The sequence below is a fragment of the Styela clava genome, chromosome 13, assembly GCF_964204865.1.
Source record: "Styela clava chromosome 13, kaStyClav1.hap1.2, whole genome shotgun sequence".
Classification (NCBI taxonomy): Eukaryota; Metazoa; Chordata; class Ascidiacea; order Stolidobranchia; family Styelidae; genus Styela; species Styela clava.
Genome location: NC_135262.1, coordinates 1,733,787 through 1,750,440, shown reverse-complemented (window position 1 = coordinate 1,750,440; position 16,654 = coordinate 1,733,787). Strand labels below are relative to the sequence as shown.

At 34.6% G+C, this 16,654-nt stretch overlaps 1 protein-coding gene across 1 annotated transcript; it reads left to right on the top strand.

The window, feature by feature from the left end:
* The first annotated feature begins 464 nt into the window (after positions 1 to 464).
* LOC120332501 (bifunctional arginine demethylase and lysyl-hydroxylase JMJD6-like) lies at positions 465 to 16,443 on the top strand. The gene is made up of 10 exons (XM_039399754.2): positions 465 to 681; positions 1,268 to 1,457; positions 1,849 to 1,958; positions 3,549 to 3,616; positions 4,606 to 4,709; positions 5,236 to 5,362; positions 6,514 to 6,670; positions 7,287 to 7,420; positions 7,864 to 7,945; positions 12,693 to 16,443. The coding sequence occupies exons 1-10, from the start codon at positions 494 to 496 to the stop codon at positions 12,775 to 12,777; spliced, it is 1,245 nt and encodes a 414-aa protein (XP_039255688.2). The 5' UTR covers positions 465 to 493; the 3' UTR covers positions 12,778 to 16,443.
* Positions 16,444 to 16,654: the final 211 nt, after the last annotated feature.

The following is a 16,654-nucleotide window of genomic DNA, read 5'->3' as shown; positions in this document are numbered from 1 at the left end:
CATACCTCCACTATTCTGACTATTGCAGAAAAGTTTGAATCTTGTTGCCAGATGAGAGTCCGTGATTCGTCAGTTTGTCATGTCATTAAGCTGTTGGATTTCCTATCCTAGACCATTCCCTAATCCTGACTTAACTTGTACGGTAACCTGACAAGAGGGCGTTTAATCGTTTAGTTTAACATTTTATTATTTGCCTACCCCTTCTGAATAAAATTGAAAACTGCTTTTTTTGTATCTTAATTAGTAAATTTTATATATCAGTAGGCTATATATTGTTTTTAGAGTCCATGCCTTTGAAAACTGGTTAACTAATCCCATACCCAACATAGAATGGTAACCGGACGAGAGGCCGTTGTTCGCCATATGATTAAGTCGCAGTATCGACTTTCTTCTCCCCCAAAATAAATACGTAAATCCTATCCTACCTCGCATCGAAGTTAATGTGCTTTGAAACTTACAGCAATAATCGATCTTTCTATATATATATTTAAAAATGTCGAATCATAAAAGTCGTAAATGGATTCGGGCGGCGAAAAAAGATGCACGGCCAGAGTTGAAAGGTCATGAAGGATGGTGTGGTCAGGATTATCTTCATACGTTCGACGTGTCTCATTCCACTGTGTTCGATACCTGTCCAAGAGAGGACGTCAGAGATCTCACACATGAACAATTTATTGAAAAGTATGACTGTTCTACTTTTTCTTCATTCAGTAGGTAGTTCATTCAATTAAACACTCTATTCGTCTCTGAAACGAGGGCGATTTGATGTTGTTCCGCTATTATTGTTTAGTTATTTAGTATTATTGTAATACATATTTATACAAACATGCAACACCAGGTAATGATCCATTTAAGATTTTATTGTGACTAGCGATGGTGCAAAGGCATAGCCAGGAGCCAAGCTATGTCTGATACAAAAAACCTTCTCTTTTTACATTTCAAAAGGGGATTGCTTCAACCCTCTCCCACCTTCCTCATGCTGCGCCCAATGGGGGGGGGGGGGAATGTATAATAAAAGTTGGGCTAGGACACAGGGTGTGGATATATCCAGCCAGAATAAGTTGGAAGATGGGGTGAAAGCCTAGCTTGGTCATTTTAAGAATTAGACATCTAGTGGTCAAACAAAAAATAAAGTTTATTCAATTTCTGACATCATAATAAACAGGAAAATCCATTGTTGCAACCTACCTAACTCATATTCTGCATTTTCAAATTTAATCATTCACATTGCTTGCCAGTTTGACTGCAAATATCGATCATATTTCAGATATGAAAGGCCTCTCAAGCCAGTTGTTCTCACAAATGTACAAGATGATTGGCAAGCAACGTACAAATGGACGGTAGAAAGACTCGTAAAAAAATATCGGAATCAAAAGTTCAAATGCGGGGAAGACAACGACGGATACTCTGTGAAATTAAAAATGAAATATTACATCGATTACATGAAAACAACTAGAGTAAGTTGACTAGTCTTTATTCAATTGTACGCTATGTGGATTATCTGCTGATAGATTTTGGCGACATAGAGTAGTAAGCAAGCATTGCAAACGTTTATTTTTTGAACATATTTTACTCGGAAAATCGGCGCATGGAATTCGAACTTGCGAAGCCACGCGATGTAATCAAAGGTAGCTTGATGTGCCACACCGTCAAGCCGATTGCGAGACTTCATGTAGGTTGCAAATTAAAGGTAGAGACATTCAAAGAGCTCAATTCTTTGTGATATCTAATAATCATTGTTGGGAGATTAACTAAATTTTGTTTTTCAAAAGTATTAACGTGCGATTTATTAGAGAGATCGAAATTTGCGAATAATAAAATTGATTAAGTTCTTGTTCTTTTTTCCAGGACGACAGCCCTTTATATATATTTGATAGCAACTATGGAGAACATCCTAAGAGGAAAAAACTACTCGAAGATTATGAGATTCCAGAGTATTTTGCTGATGATTTGTTCAGGTTAGTAAATCCTTTTTTGTAACAAGTTTGCCGAAAGCGGAGTCTTGAGCCCCCGACTGAAAGTAGAAAGAGTGCTGATAGAGGAGCTGTGATGCATAAAAAGTTGTTTATTATATATGATTCGCTTTCCTATTTTGATCTACTATTGGTAGACCAAGATTAATAAATTTATTTATTTTAGATAGTCTACCTTGAGAATATAAATTTAAAAATTTCACATTGATTCGCTTTGAGCAAAGAAGTGGTTTATTTATTTTGTGTCATGTATTTAGAATATTCAGGATTAAAAATAATAGCAAGATAGAATTTGAGGAAATCAAATTATTTAGATATGGGTCTTCTCGCCCAAAATTGGCTATTTTTCCCTTGTTTCGTTGCAAAATAAATTTACAGTATTTGAAGTTGAAAATAATTGCAAGAGGAATTCTAGAATAACAACACCCGATGTATTATAGAATATTCTTCCTCATTGATCCTTATTCCTTTTGATCACTATGTTAAGGTATTTAAATAAGGAAAATCAAAATAAAATTATGGCCTAACTCTAACCTGATACACATACTAGGGAGGACCCCTATCCTTTAGGCACTAAAGTCAATATGTTTTAGGCACTATCTTGCCTTGTAATGTAGAGCGTTGTTTATTTGGGTTATTGACACAGTATTGACTCTTATTTATACTGTGTCTGGGTAAGCAATGTTATGTAACTCAAACAGAAATATAATATTGCTTAACTGTATGTTCCCTGTAATATTATTATATACAGAGATGAAATTCTGAATACATTCTCAGGTATTACTTTTTGATATCTTAAATTGATTACATGCACCAAAAAAATACTGATCATTTTTTTTCTAAAACCAACATGGACTCGTAACCGGACAAGGGTCAGTGTTTCGCTATATGAATAAGCCGTCTTATTGGCTTTTTCTCTCCCCCAGTATAAATATGGAAGCCTTTTCCCTAGGTCATATTCAAGATAGAAATTAGAAATACACAGATAATCAATGTAAATGTGTTTTTGTTTGGGTAACCAGTCTCGTGGAACTCAATCATAATATATTGTTGGTTGTGTACTCTGTGTTGTTATAAGTAGAGATATGTTCTGAGGTATTTTTAACTACCGTTATGTTCTAAATTGGGTCGTATTCAATAGAGAATGTTGCAAATAAGAATTGGAAATGGGTCTGTGTTGGGCAGCCAGTCTTATGAAAATCAAACGAAAATCTAATATTGCTTAGTTGTATGATTCGTAATATAGCAAATAAGATTGACCCTATTTGAATGGTGATATTTTTTGGAATTCTGAAAAATCTTATTCTATGCGCCTGCACTTTTTAGTCAAAGCAATTCGGAAGCCAGGGACGTTTGAAACTACCCGTATATTTGAAATATTTCAAAATTATAATAACCTTTTGATCAAAACAGCACTCAAAAATGGCCCCTCTTGCGTTAAAACCCCCAATATTGATTCTCCGTTTGAATTATTTGATATTCTAAAAGGCACCTATACTGTCTGATACAATTTGTCAGATTACAGTTGTTCAGTACTTATGCTGCTAATTCCACCAAATGTTTCTATATTTCCAGGTACACTGGTGAAAAGAAGAGACCTCCACACCGATGGTTTGTTATGGGTCCCCCAAGATCTGGGACAGGTATATTATTTGATTTATAAACAACTTGCTAACTAACTATTCTAAGCCGTGGTTTTCAACCTTTTTTTCAAGCGACCCAAGTTTTCCAAAAAATACAGTTTGTAAAAACTCGCGACTCGTAGATATTTAAACAACATGTAGTACTTTTATAAAAAAATTCAAACTACCATCTACAAAACAATCCTTTTTACATATAATACTATTTATTTCACCAGAAATTGCCTCATAAATGAGAAAATGATCGTTTTCGGCAAGTTCCATTATCTCATTGTATTGAATTTGCACGACACCGTGGCTCATTGTGTTGAGCGTTAGGGCAACCCCTGTTACTCTGCGTGTGTTCGCAGGTTCGAATCCTATGCGGGAATAGTTATGTGTCAGAGGATTGCTAGCCTCCTCGCCGTTATAGGGTTGTTCTTCCTCCACCAGTCCATGCTTCGGAAAAACAAATACCTAACTAATCCCATAGGATAATGCGAGATAAGGGTAGGGATAAGGGTACTCCCGTAGTATGTGTACCAGGTTAGAGTTAGGCCCTAATTTATTTTGATTTTCCTTATTTTATTTCTATTACTAGTTCGGGGACTGTCTGTGTTAGCCAAGTGAATATATCCCCTGCCCATAGGTTTCAGTCCCTTTACACAACTTGATGTAAAGTAGGCGAAAAAAATTTGTTGCCCCATATTAGTACATATACTTCTAGAACGACAAGATATGGGCTTTTAATATCACGTAATAGCAAGAGGATTGCTGGACTCTTCGCCGCCGTTGGGTGGTTCACGTAACCGCTGGTCGGTTACGGCTTCCTCCACCATCAAGTCCATGCTTCGGAAAAACAAATACCTAACTAATCCCATACCCGACATGGAATGGTAACTGGACGAGAGGCCGTGGTTCGTCATATGGTTAAGCCGTTTTATTGGCTTTCCTCTCCCCGGGGTTAACTATAGAGTTGAGAACAAGACCACATTCAGTTTATTCCTCTTCAGGTATTCATATTGATCCACTTGGGACAAGCGCTTGGAATGCACTGGTACAAGGGCACAAGAGATGGTGTTTATTTCCAAATAAAACTCCAAAAGATATGGTTAAGGTAAAAGAAATGTGTTATTTTCCCTCTTTTTTTTCATAATTGGAGCGTAATATACCATTATAGTTCTGTATAGATTTAAGGGTACTCCGGTAGTATATGTACTAAGTTGGGGTTAGGCTATAATTTTTTTTCTGCTTCAACTGGTTTAGTTCTATTATGAGTTAATTCACTCAACTTGATGTAAAATAAGTTACCTCCATATTGGTACACATACTTCTAGAGCGCCGACTGATGGTACGCATGATTTTTTTTTATTCTACATACAATTGGAAAAAAATTGCCTTTGTGGAAGTTGAGTCTCATGTGTGTAATGCAAGGATGCTGCAGCAAGAGTAACGATGCTATTTGTTTCAAGAGTCTTGCTGCACACTAACACAAATGTATTCCTGTAACGTTTCTAGTTGAAAAATGCTTGTTTGAAGAAGTTTGACCCCGTCAGACGAAACGTTAGAGAAATACATTTGTGTTAGTGTGTAGCAAGACTCTTGTATCAAAAAGTATAAATAATAATACTCCTCTGTCCAAGGTTCGGAAATCGGAAGGAGGAAACCAGATGGACGAAGCAATAACCTGGTTTAACGTTGTTTATCCAAGAACGCAACGACCTGATTGGCCTGAGGAATATAAGCCGTTGGAGATTCTACAAAAACCAGGTATGCGATGGTCCAAAATCTTACTCTTTTTCATATGCAGGCGAACTTTATGGGTCCCATGTTCTGGTCAAGCAATGTCACCCATTTTTGCATGCATTTGCCTTTCTGCTTTCAGTAAAGGCTCACAAATAAAAATGAAAAAACTACTGATAGATGAGTTGCGAGAGACCATTAATATGCCCTGTTAATATATTAACAGAGTGTCTATAAAGTCCCTTCATAATTTCAATTTTATTAGGAAGCCAGTTCTCAATGTTCAAGTATTTTCATTTCATTTGATACTTCTGTGAGGGCTAAAACAGTATATGGTTTCGATAAATTATTCCATTTGCAATTTTGAACAATTTTAAGACTTTATGGACACCAAATAAATGAAAATTGAATAGCTATAAAACTAGTCTAAAAAATAAATATACCCTATATTTATTTTCAGTCTTTGGTTTTATAGCTATTCAATTATTCTTTATTTAGACCCATGTTAAATAATTTTAATTTTACATCCTGTACTATCATATTCTAGGGATTTGTCCTTTTTTCATAGCACTGTACCTTAAATAGGGTGTTAGTTGCTTCCATAAAGTATTTCATTGCAAGATACTATCATGGATTTCAAAATTAATTTCTTACTTTTTAATTAATAACGTAATTTCCAATACCATAGAAAATTAGGTACTCCTGTAGTGTATGACCAAGTTAGGTCATAAATATAATTTCATTCAGATTTTACTTTTTTTAGTTATATTACGAGTTGAGAACTGTCTGTGTTAAAGCCAAGTGAATATCCCCTGCACATAGATTTCAGTCCCTTTACACAAATTAGTTACCTCCATATTGGCAGCTCTGGAGCGCCATAATTCCAGACTGATCTTCCATTTTATGTTACATACGGGGCGGAACAATATCTCATATGTCATTATGGTAAACACAAAAGATGTTGGTAATAAAGAAAAGCTTGTAAAGTGAACATTCGAGAATGTCGAAAGAGTGAAAATTCAAAATGTTTTAGGTGTCTATTTTTGTGGAAAGAATTTTTTCTTTTTCTTGCATGAAAAAGTTAATAGGCCGCAGAATCTCTGTGCAACAAAGGTAGGGAGAAAAAAAATTGGGAACCCTGGACTCTACAATGAAAGTAAATTTCATTTTTTTTTCAGGTGAAACAGTGTTTGTACCAGGAGGATGGTGGCATTTAGTTCTGAATCTCGATACAACAATAGCAGTTACGCAAAACTTTGCCAGTGTTACAAATATCCCACTCGTCTGGGCTAAAACTGTGAAAGGAAGACCAAAGTTATCTCATAAATGGATAAGGTATGTGTTTTGTGTTGTTAAGGTAATCTGCTCGAAGGATCACACGTACGCACTCAGAAGTAAAGGAGATGGATCTCTGGACGAAGTTACAGGCGATCGCCATGAGCTACTGAGACTATTGGTTCCCTACCTTCCATGGCTCATGGCCCTCTTGGAAAGTGACATGTGTGAGAGTGGTTATGCCGCGCCAAATAGAAGTGCTTGCGTCGTTTAGTGAACATGAGCCTTTATTTGTATATATGATTTTTGGTGACCGTACATTTGAACCCACGTACATTTGAACCCATGTGTATATCCATGGGTTCAATCTATATGCGGGTGCTAAAACCCATGGGTTACGGTTAGTATGGGTTTAACTATCCGTGAAACAAAAAAAATTCCATAGGTGCAATAGCATACAGGTGCAATTGCCATGGGTTCAAATGTACATGGGTTCAAATGTAATGGAACCATGATTTTTATATGTGTTTTTGGTTGACAAATCAATACATCTATCGAGTGTTTTTACTAAATTCTGAATCGTGTCAGGGAAAATGAACAGTAGCATATTCCATTGCGACTGTAACATTTCTGTATATATTCTCAGTTACTTAAACAGTTACATTTATATTTTTAGAATTCTTCGGAAAGAGCGTCCGGAAGTCGCTGAAATTATCGATAAACAAAACTTGAATGACGCAAATTTGATAAATTCTGACAGTAGCAGTGATTCTTCATCAAGCAGTAGCGACTCTTCATGTTCCTCGTCAGGTGAGGATTTACAATATTTTGTTTGTATTGCATGATATTTTTAATGTTAAATGAAATTGCGCAACATTTGGTTAATGTTGTGTAATAGCCAGGAAGTATTGAGCAATGATTGGTAGATATTGCGCAATAGATGGTTCACGATTAGTATTTACTAATAAGCATTGCGCAATGATTGGTGGGTATTGTGCAATAGTTGGTTATCATTGCGTAATAACTAGAAGGTATTGTGCAATGATTAGTAGGTATTACGCAATAGTTAGTGAAATATAACAGCAGTGATTTTTTATCAAGCAGTATTATTACGTAATAACTGAGAAATATTGCGCAATGATTGGCAGGTATTGCACAACAGTTGGTTAATGTTGATAATTATTGTGTAATATCTAATAAGCATTGCGCAATGATTGGTGTGTATTTTTTTAAGTTTCTATTTTCTTCTGCAGAAGATGAATCAGAATCGCCTCCAAGGGAACCACGGCACAAAGCAATGGCTGAAAAAAGACCAAGATCGCAAGAGAATATCAGGTGAATAAATGTATTTAATCGTTATTCGACAATCGCAGACCAGGTATCTCATACTTTAGCCTTTCAAACTGTAAAAAAATAATTTCTTTGAATCAACATCTTTAAATTTTAGACGTTCATGTTTCATGACAGATGTGATTAATTGATTGAAGTTCACCGTCAAACTGTTTCTACTAGTAATAGTGTCCAAAAAATTTTGCCCGATTTTATAGTAAATAGTTCTTATTGTGCTTGTAGTTCTCATTTATCATACAGGAAAATTTATTTAAACTTACAATTGGTATTTCTATAGAATTGGGCGGAATTTTTTGGACACCCTGTGTAAGAGTATTCGGAAGTGCGGTGGCGAGCGTATTCCCAGCGCTTAACATGATGCGCTACACCGCTGAGCCTGGTAAAAACATGATAAGCATAAGATACTCAGGTTTCAAGCTTGTAAGCAGGGATGGCCATTTCCGAATACTAAACTATTCCGAATACATTCTAAAATAATGTTTTCGAATCTGGAATTCCGAATACATTCTAAAATCGAAAATAACACATTTTTGTTTTAGTTGATTAAATCCCAGTAAATTAGGAAATAAGCTCCAATAGAAATATCAGAATGAAGCCACAGACCAACAGTATATGTACACAAAGTAATTGATAGTTTATAGCTATTAATAAAAAATAATAGCAACTTGTGACAGAGTCAGTTTATTAAAATTATTCACTTTGTACAAATGACCATATGAAAAGATAGCCAAGAAGTTGTCTGACGCTTTCTATCATTGACACCATGATATTACGATAATAGTCGAGTCTATTGACAAAAATACTACTTGTATTCAGATAATTGTGTAAATTTTCTGAGAGTAATAAAATTTATTGGCAATACAGGCAACAACAATCCAAAATCCATTATACCTTTGAAAATTCTAATATTTAAGCCTAGAGTATTCTATTACCTACCAGTATATTTGTATATAAATTTATGTGAACCATATTGTTATTATGTGTAAGTGTAACATATTCTTGTGTTTGGAGTTAGAAATGAATTAGTAGAGAATAGATGACCACCACTGCCAGCGCGCAGCCAGGATCTTCGAAATCGGAAATTCTCATTGCCGCCTGTAACACCCACCGCGATTCCGCGCTCGTTAAAAGAGCCGTCTTCTTGTCAGCGTATAATGATCATTCTGTTACGTAAAATATTCAATCCATGACAACTACAAGATTCTAAAATATCTATATATATTAATTTAATGTGTCCAACATAACTCGCGGTTGCTTCTTCTTACGTCAAAAAGAAACATTACTATTCGGTCCGCGGCAATCTGTGACCTAAATTACGAGATAAACTGCCTGATGTATTTAATTTTAATACGTATTTTTGCAATCTTGACAACTCGTTATCGCCGTTAGAAAAATCTCAAATAATTATATAAAATCCTATTAAGTGTAGAGAATAATTCATTTCAAACAATGAATATACATATAAAGTTCAGCAGTAAATTAAAAATACATATTCATCGCCGCGATTATGCCACCTGTTAAAAGAGTCGACTTTTACAACAAATAATATAACAACGAATATATATTTTTCTGTTGTGCAAAGTGATGAATTCGTGACCGACACGGGCATATTCAAAATGTCTTGCTCTTAATTAATTTAATTGTCTTCAATTTAACCTGCGGTTGCGTCGACAAAATAAAATCCTCACCACTCTTATATACCATTGCAATCCGCGGCCATAAAAATAAAAACGTGAGGTAAACTGTCCGATTAAATATTGTTTTATCCGTATTTTGCGAATTCGGCAAATATTTAAATGTACTTGTTAACAGTGACTCCGCTCGATCGAAATGCTCAAAGTAAAATATCTCAGAGTAAAATTTATCATCACAATAAAATTGATTGAATATACTTTAGATTAACTATATTATATACATCCTCACAACCAGGGAAAAATTGGCGTTTCAAACCTTGTATCGTGTTATACATCCTCACAACCAGGGAAAAATTGGCGTTTCAAACCTTGTATCGTGTTAACCCGAAAATATTCGACGGCAATTTAAAGCAATGGATAATCAGGAAAATCCAGTCCTCAATTAGTGACGATATGTTTCTAAACGCCGACCAATCATAATGTGTGCCAGAGGCACACCAAATTTTGCGATTTTCACTGCCTAGAAAAGCGTTTTTTAAATTTTCGCGGGCCTTAATAAAACTTATGTTGTTTACGGTTTTATTTTCAGTATTTTAAATTGCCGCTTTTCAATCAAAAAGTTGCGTTGTCTTTAGAAACTCGCCGCCGATGAACGTATTTACCAGATTCACAATTCCGTGCGCGTACAAAAATAAAATAAATGTTATCGTTATCGTGGAACAAATTTGTGGAAAATTTTCGTTTTAGAGAAAATAACACAATCGTAAAGGCGTTTACGGGCCTAAATAACACGTTACGCTGATGAGGGATGAAAACAATCACACGCAAGTTTCTATCGAGAATGTTTTCATTCAACGGAGACGTCTTGAAAGCGGCGTCGAAAATGTGTGACGTCATACAAATATCCGATATTCTTATGAACGTGAATTCCGATATTCGAATGACGAGATATTCGAATACATTCGAATACTTTATTCGAATTGGCCATCCCTGCTTGTAAGCATTGGGGTATTTGGTAGAGCAGAAAAGCGTGAAAAACCATGAAAAAACACCAAAAACCTTGCAACAACGTTTTTACTTTTCAGGCTAGAAGCCCCTGCATTCTAACATGGCTTATGTATGTGGTAATAAAGTTTGGTTGTGATTAGAACTGTAGGATATTATGTAGAGTTAGGATTGTGACATAAATATGTTTTCAATTCGCTGTTCTCTACAGGGGAGTAGCCAGAAATTTCCAAAGGGGGATTCTGAAATTTTTAATTGTCAAGTTAAACCGTATCAGCTAGCACAGGTGTGGGCAACTTCTCTAGTTGGCGGGCCAGATGGGGAAAAATGAAGTCCTCGGCGGGCCGTATTATAACATGAGTAGTATTCAATATTTTAATCACATATTTATTCGCTAATGCAAGAAAGAAAATTATAAATCGCCTTTAAAGTAAAGTTTAAACTTTACAAAGAATAGAGACCGAAAAACACATAATGAATTTATCATAATGTACTCAAAGTGTATTAATGTAATATCATAATGTACTGATGTACAGTCAGCGGGCCGGATTATAACATGAATAGTATTCAATATCTTAATCACATATTTATTCGCTAATGCAAGAAAGAAAAATTATAAATCGCGTTTAAAGTAAAGTTTAAACTTTACAAAAAATAGAGACCAAAAACACATAATGAATTTAGCATAATGTACTAAAAGTGTAATATTGTAATATCATAATGTACTGATGTACAGTCAGCGGGCGGGTCAAAATCTTGTCGTATGTTGCCCACCCCTGAGCTAGCGGGTAAGGCCGGAGACTGTAAAACGTGTGTTTTCACGTGTGTCTAAAAAAGAGTTAATAGCTACAAAAAGTAGTATTATACATTGAAGTATTTTTTTTTTCATTTCAAATTAATATTCCTCAATCCCACCCATCTCTGGCTACGCCCCTGATTGTGACATATGTATGTTTTTCTATTTGTTGTTCCTATAACTATAACTGACTTCCTATAACTGTAGTGATTAGTATTTGAATCAAATCAATCTGGATTACCTATTGAGTCTGCTTGGTTATTTTTGCTCTAAACAAGGGTTTGCCAACTCCCACCCTTGAGCCAGCGGTTTCGAAGGGGGCGCTAAGCGATTTGCTAAGTCTGCCTCTGTTACATAACTGTTACGTAACAATAGAGGTAGAGACTACTTGCTGCAATTTTGCGAGCTGCAGTTTATCTGCTGAGTCGAATTGAATATGGGTGATGTTTTTTAGTATCTCAAAAGAAAACAAGAGAGCTATGCTCAAATATATGGACACGTAGCGCCACCCAGTGGCAATAATTTTGATGACGTCATAGCGAGAAAAAAAAAGTAATAGCCTTATGGAGAAAAATTTTATCTTTATTTTATCTAAATTTTTGCATGTACATTCATCATATCTCGGACCAGAAGCCTATTGATTTTAGAGAATTATGTCATATCATTTATTCATCAATTAATTAGTGATGGGACACGCGGTGTCGTTATTGAGTCAGAGCGAAGGATACACGTTGCTAGATCGCAAAATCGGCGGTCTCTGATCGCTATCTCGTTACATCTTATAGGTTTTTTCATTTAGATTTCTGGTTTGTTTTTATTGGAATTTCTAGCTCTGTTTTTGATTTCATACAATATTGCCTAACCTCCCACTAAACAGTGACTAAATACTAACTAGATGACTCTTTGAGTCTTTCGCAACCCCTCATCAACTGCAACAAGCCGGTATCCGTTTTTGTAATTTGTTACATTTGTTTATTCCATATTGTATATTGGTTCTGCGACAAAAATAAATATCTAAATCTGAATTTTTTTCCCACCAACTTACTAAAATCTTTGATTCTTATTATTATCTACAGTGGCAAGCCTTCATATTTCTGCCCAAACATGTATGCAAGGTATATTGTGACTCGAGACAGCAACAATTTAGATTATGACTTGGGAGTGTCGTGTAGTGACACGCATTCAAAAATTTACTGTTTTTTTTTATTTTAACTTTATACTCCTAACTAAGGGTGAAATTACTTGTACAATGCATCTTCTATTGCTGCTTATTCATCTTCAACATTTTCATTTACAGTGGCAAAAGACCATGCTTCAACCCAAACAATCGTCATGTATCAAACTCTGACTACAATTATGAGAATTCTCAAGAAACAAGATAACGGGCTTTTCAGAAGTAGTCGTCCTAACTTCGACCCTCTTTAAGATTCATTTTTTGAACTTTTTCATCATGAATTCGTTTAGTCTTGTGTAATTTTCAAGAATATAGCAGCTTTTTTTTAGTCTTAGTAGTCTTTATGATAAACTTTTTGAGTTGAAAACTTTTCTCATCTTGCGTTAAACCTTCTCGCGATAACAATCACTTTTCATAAGCAGATGAGAGAGATTAAGCTATCTTATAAGATAATTTTTTGAACTCTCGCGTTATGAATTTAGCCTAGTACGGCTGCTCAAAAAAAGTTGACGGCCATTTTCAGATGCATTTGAGCTTCAACAAGATAACGTACCCCTTAGAAGTATTCATTCTAACTACAGATCTCTTATAAGATTGATTTTTTGAATCTTTCCCATCATCAATTTGTTTGGTTTTGTGTAATATTCAATCGCAGCTTTTTTAAAACTAGTAGTCTCAACTCCAAATTTTTTTTTTTTTTATAAATCTCTCTTGTCTCGCATTAAGCCTTCTTGCAATAACAATCCCCTTTCAGAAGTAGCTGTTCTAACTCCCAATTTTAGCTCTCTCATAAAATGATTTTTTCGAATTTTTTCATCATCAATTTAGTCTGGTAAGACTGCTTACAAAAAGATGATGGCTGATTTCAGATGCATTTAAGCTTCAACCCCTTTAAAATAATTGTATGAACGAGTTTTGAATTACTCTATCACAAACTAGAACTTTTTACCCTTCAGACCATGCAAAAAAGATTCGAGCCTTTTCACACACATGTCGAGTCTTGGTTACTTGCTGAACTTAACTGCCTGTGGCAAAGCCATTTTTAGAAGTTTTCAGTTCAATTCTCAAGATAATTTTTTTCAATTATGAACTACTTTAGGCACTCCCGTAATATGTGCAACAAGATGGCAGACACCGGGACGTAGTATGTGTATCAGGTTAGGGTTAGGCCATAATTTACAAATACTACGGGAGTCACATGGCTAGTCCCCGAACTCGTAATAGAACTAAAGAAGAAAAATTGGAATAAAATTATGGCCTAATCCTAACTAGGTGTCCGCCATCTCCTACTCCCTATTCTACGCCCTGTGAAACCTTTATGTGTGTATTCATTCCTATTTCAACTCATTTTCATGAGATAAAAATTTGTAATCTTAGTGTTTTTTTACCTATTGCTGAACTTGACCGCATGTGACACAGCCATTTTCAGATGTTTTTGTGCATAGTTCAATTCTTAAGTTAATTTTTTTAAGTTGTGAACTTACTGTATATCCCAACATATTAACTTATCTCATATATAAGCCTACCCTAAATGGCCCTAAACAAAATTTTAATAAACACTCGAATTTTTAGTGTGATGACCCATTAGTTTATACCAAACTTGGCTTATATGCAAGTATATATGGTACTTCGTTATGAAACAGCAAACATTCTAGAAGTAGTCACCTTGACTTAAATTGTCTTTTAGCATATTTTTTTAACTCTTTCTGTCATGAATTTAGCCTCGTTTGAAATTCTCAAACACTTTTGACAATATCACAGCCATTTTTAAGTGTGTTCATGCTTCTTTCAAACTTTTTGTTATAATAATACAGGGTTTCCATAAAGTCTCTTCGCAATTATGTCATAAAGTCAGTTCTCAATATATCTTAACCAGGTTTGTTGTTTTTTAATCAGTACTTGTTTGGGTATTTTTACTTCATTTAATACATCTGTGAAGGATAAAACAATGTATGGTATCAATAAATTTTCTTCACAATTTTATTTAAAAAAATTTCAAATCTTCATGGGCATTTTATATAACTGAATTTGGCATTTTTTCATCCTTGAATTAGTTTAGTCTAGTATTCTAGACTGCGTGTGACAAATCACATCCATTTTCTCATGTTTTCTTCCATTCAAATTTTTTGAGTGAAATTTTTGCACTTTTCATCATGAATTTAGCAATGCTAGTCCTCAAATTCATTGCCATTTGATATGAATCTCATGAACTTTGAACTCTGATCTTTCACCCACTAGGAAGTCAGATATAATTATCATGGACAAGAGCACAAAATAACCACTGTTTTCAAAAGTTCATTTCATCTTGGATAAATTATGAATATTGTACTGTGATTTCCCATCATGAATACAGTGTTGTTATCATATACAAGATGTCATCCTAGTAAGAGAAAATTTTTTTCAAAAAAGTTCAATGAGAGGTACTTGTTTGCTGTAACAATTTATAATGCTATAACAATCTAATTCTCTAACAACCATAAATATTAGGCTACTTTTTTCACTCCCTTATGCGTGCCGTGGCAGACAAATTCTATTATGATAAAAAATCCTGTTTTGCTATACACTCTAGTAATATTCTAAAATTGACTTCACCTGAAATATACTCAATTTCTTAATTGTGAATAATTAAAGTTGCACTAAATCGAATTAGCTTCTAATATAACCAACTCTTTTAATTTGAGAAACTTACTGGTTTATTAACCTTATGTTTTTATTATGAGCTAAAAGAACTATCAATGGCAAGATTACCATCCGAGCTAGTAGAATGAATGAATGAGAACTGCTTAAAATATTGTGTCCTTCTTAATCTTCTGTCAAAGTTTTATGAGGGGTGACATGAAAAAAAAGAACCCAATGAATTTTTCAACTTCTACAAAAATGGAGAAATTTATTTAATTTTGTCTAAAATCAAATTTCTGTTTGTGTATGATTGTGCCCAGAAGTTTCAGAAACTTAGAACGCTTAGCATGAAAGTCATATTCTCTCAAAACTAAGTTTCAAATTATTTACATTTTTGCAGAAGTAATTGAAAAATTTATGGGTTCCGTTTTATTTTGGTCACCATGTATCTGGCCACCCGAGGGATATCGTTGATCCCATTTTTATAACATGATTTGACCTGCGATGTATATCTGTCTTAACTGCGCGCAGTAGGACACGATGACAAGAGAGACACTGGAATAAACGACTGTGGACATTTTCAAACGATTTTCAATTGCTTATTTTTGATAGAATGTAAACTCGTTAACAAGACTATCGTTCTAGTAAAATAGATGATTACGTTTACCAGTAATTATCATTCATAGGTTCAGCATATGTTGCGGTTTCACTTTTGTGTTTTAATACGCATTTGAATATGTTCGCTACTCCCAGCATGACCTGTGTTACTCGGAATAAGTTGTTCAAGTTTCCAATCTGGCAAAAATCTAAAAAAGGCTCTTCAATCTTCTCCAAGTCTTGGGCACATTTGTATAGAGGTGATCCTTTCAATATTTCTTTACAATTGTCTTTATTTCTGGAAATAGGTTATTCCCGATTCCGTAACTTTGGTTAGAACTTTTTTGAACTTTCAGTTGGAGTCTATATTTTTGTCTGTTTATCAGAATGACCAGATGTTTTCTTGTGAATTTGAAGTGAAATTTCAAACAAAGAAGTGAGCTATTTATTTGATTATTGAAAGTTATTTGATAATTCCGCAGCGTGAAAGTCTCTATCTCTCAAATAACTGGTGAAACGTTACATGGGCTTTCCTCTCTTGTGTCCCAATCAGTTTGCATTCTGTAATTCCTTTTGTAAATATTACCTTCTGATGATTTTAATTGTTCTTTCAACTCACTGCTTGTTTCTTTCCTGCAATAAATTATAAAAAATGGAATTGAATTTTTTTGTTTTCCCAAAAGGGGGTTCGCGAATACTGCACTGGGGGCAACGATATGAAAATAGTATATTTGATCTTTAATGATTGATTTCAATCAGAAAGTCATTGGTTAAGTCTTTTTGGTTAAGCGTTGCAGATGAATATCCATTGCTGTCAGAAAACTGCATACAAGTGTGAGGCAGTATTTTCAGCTCTCACTGATATGACA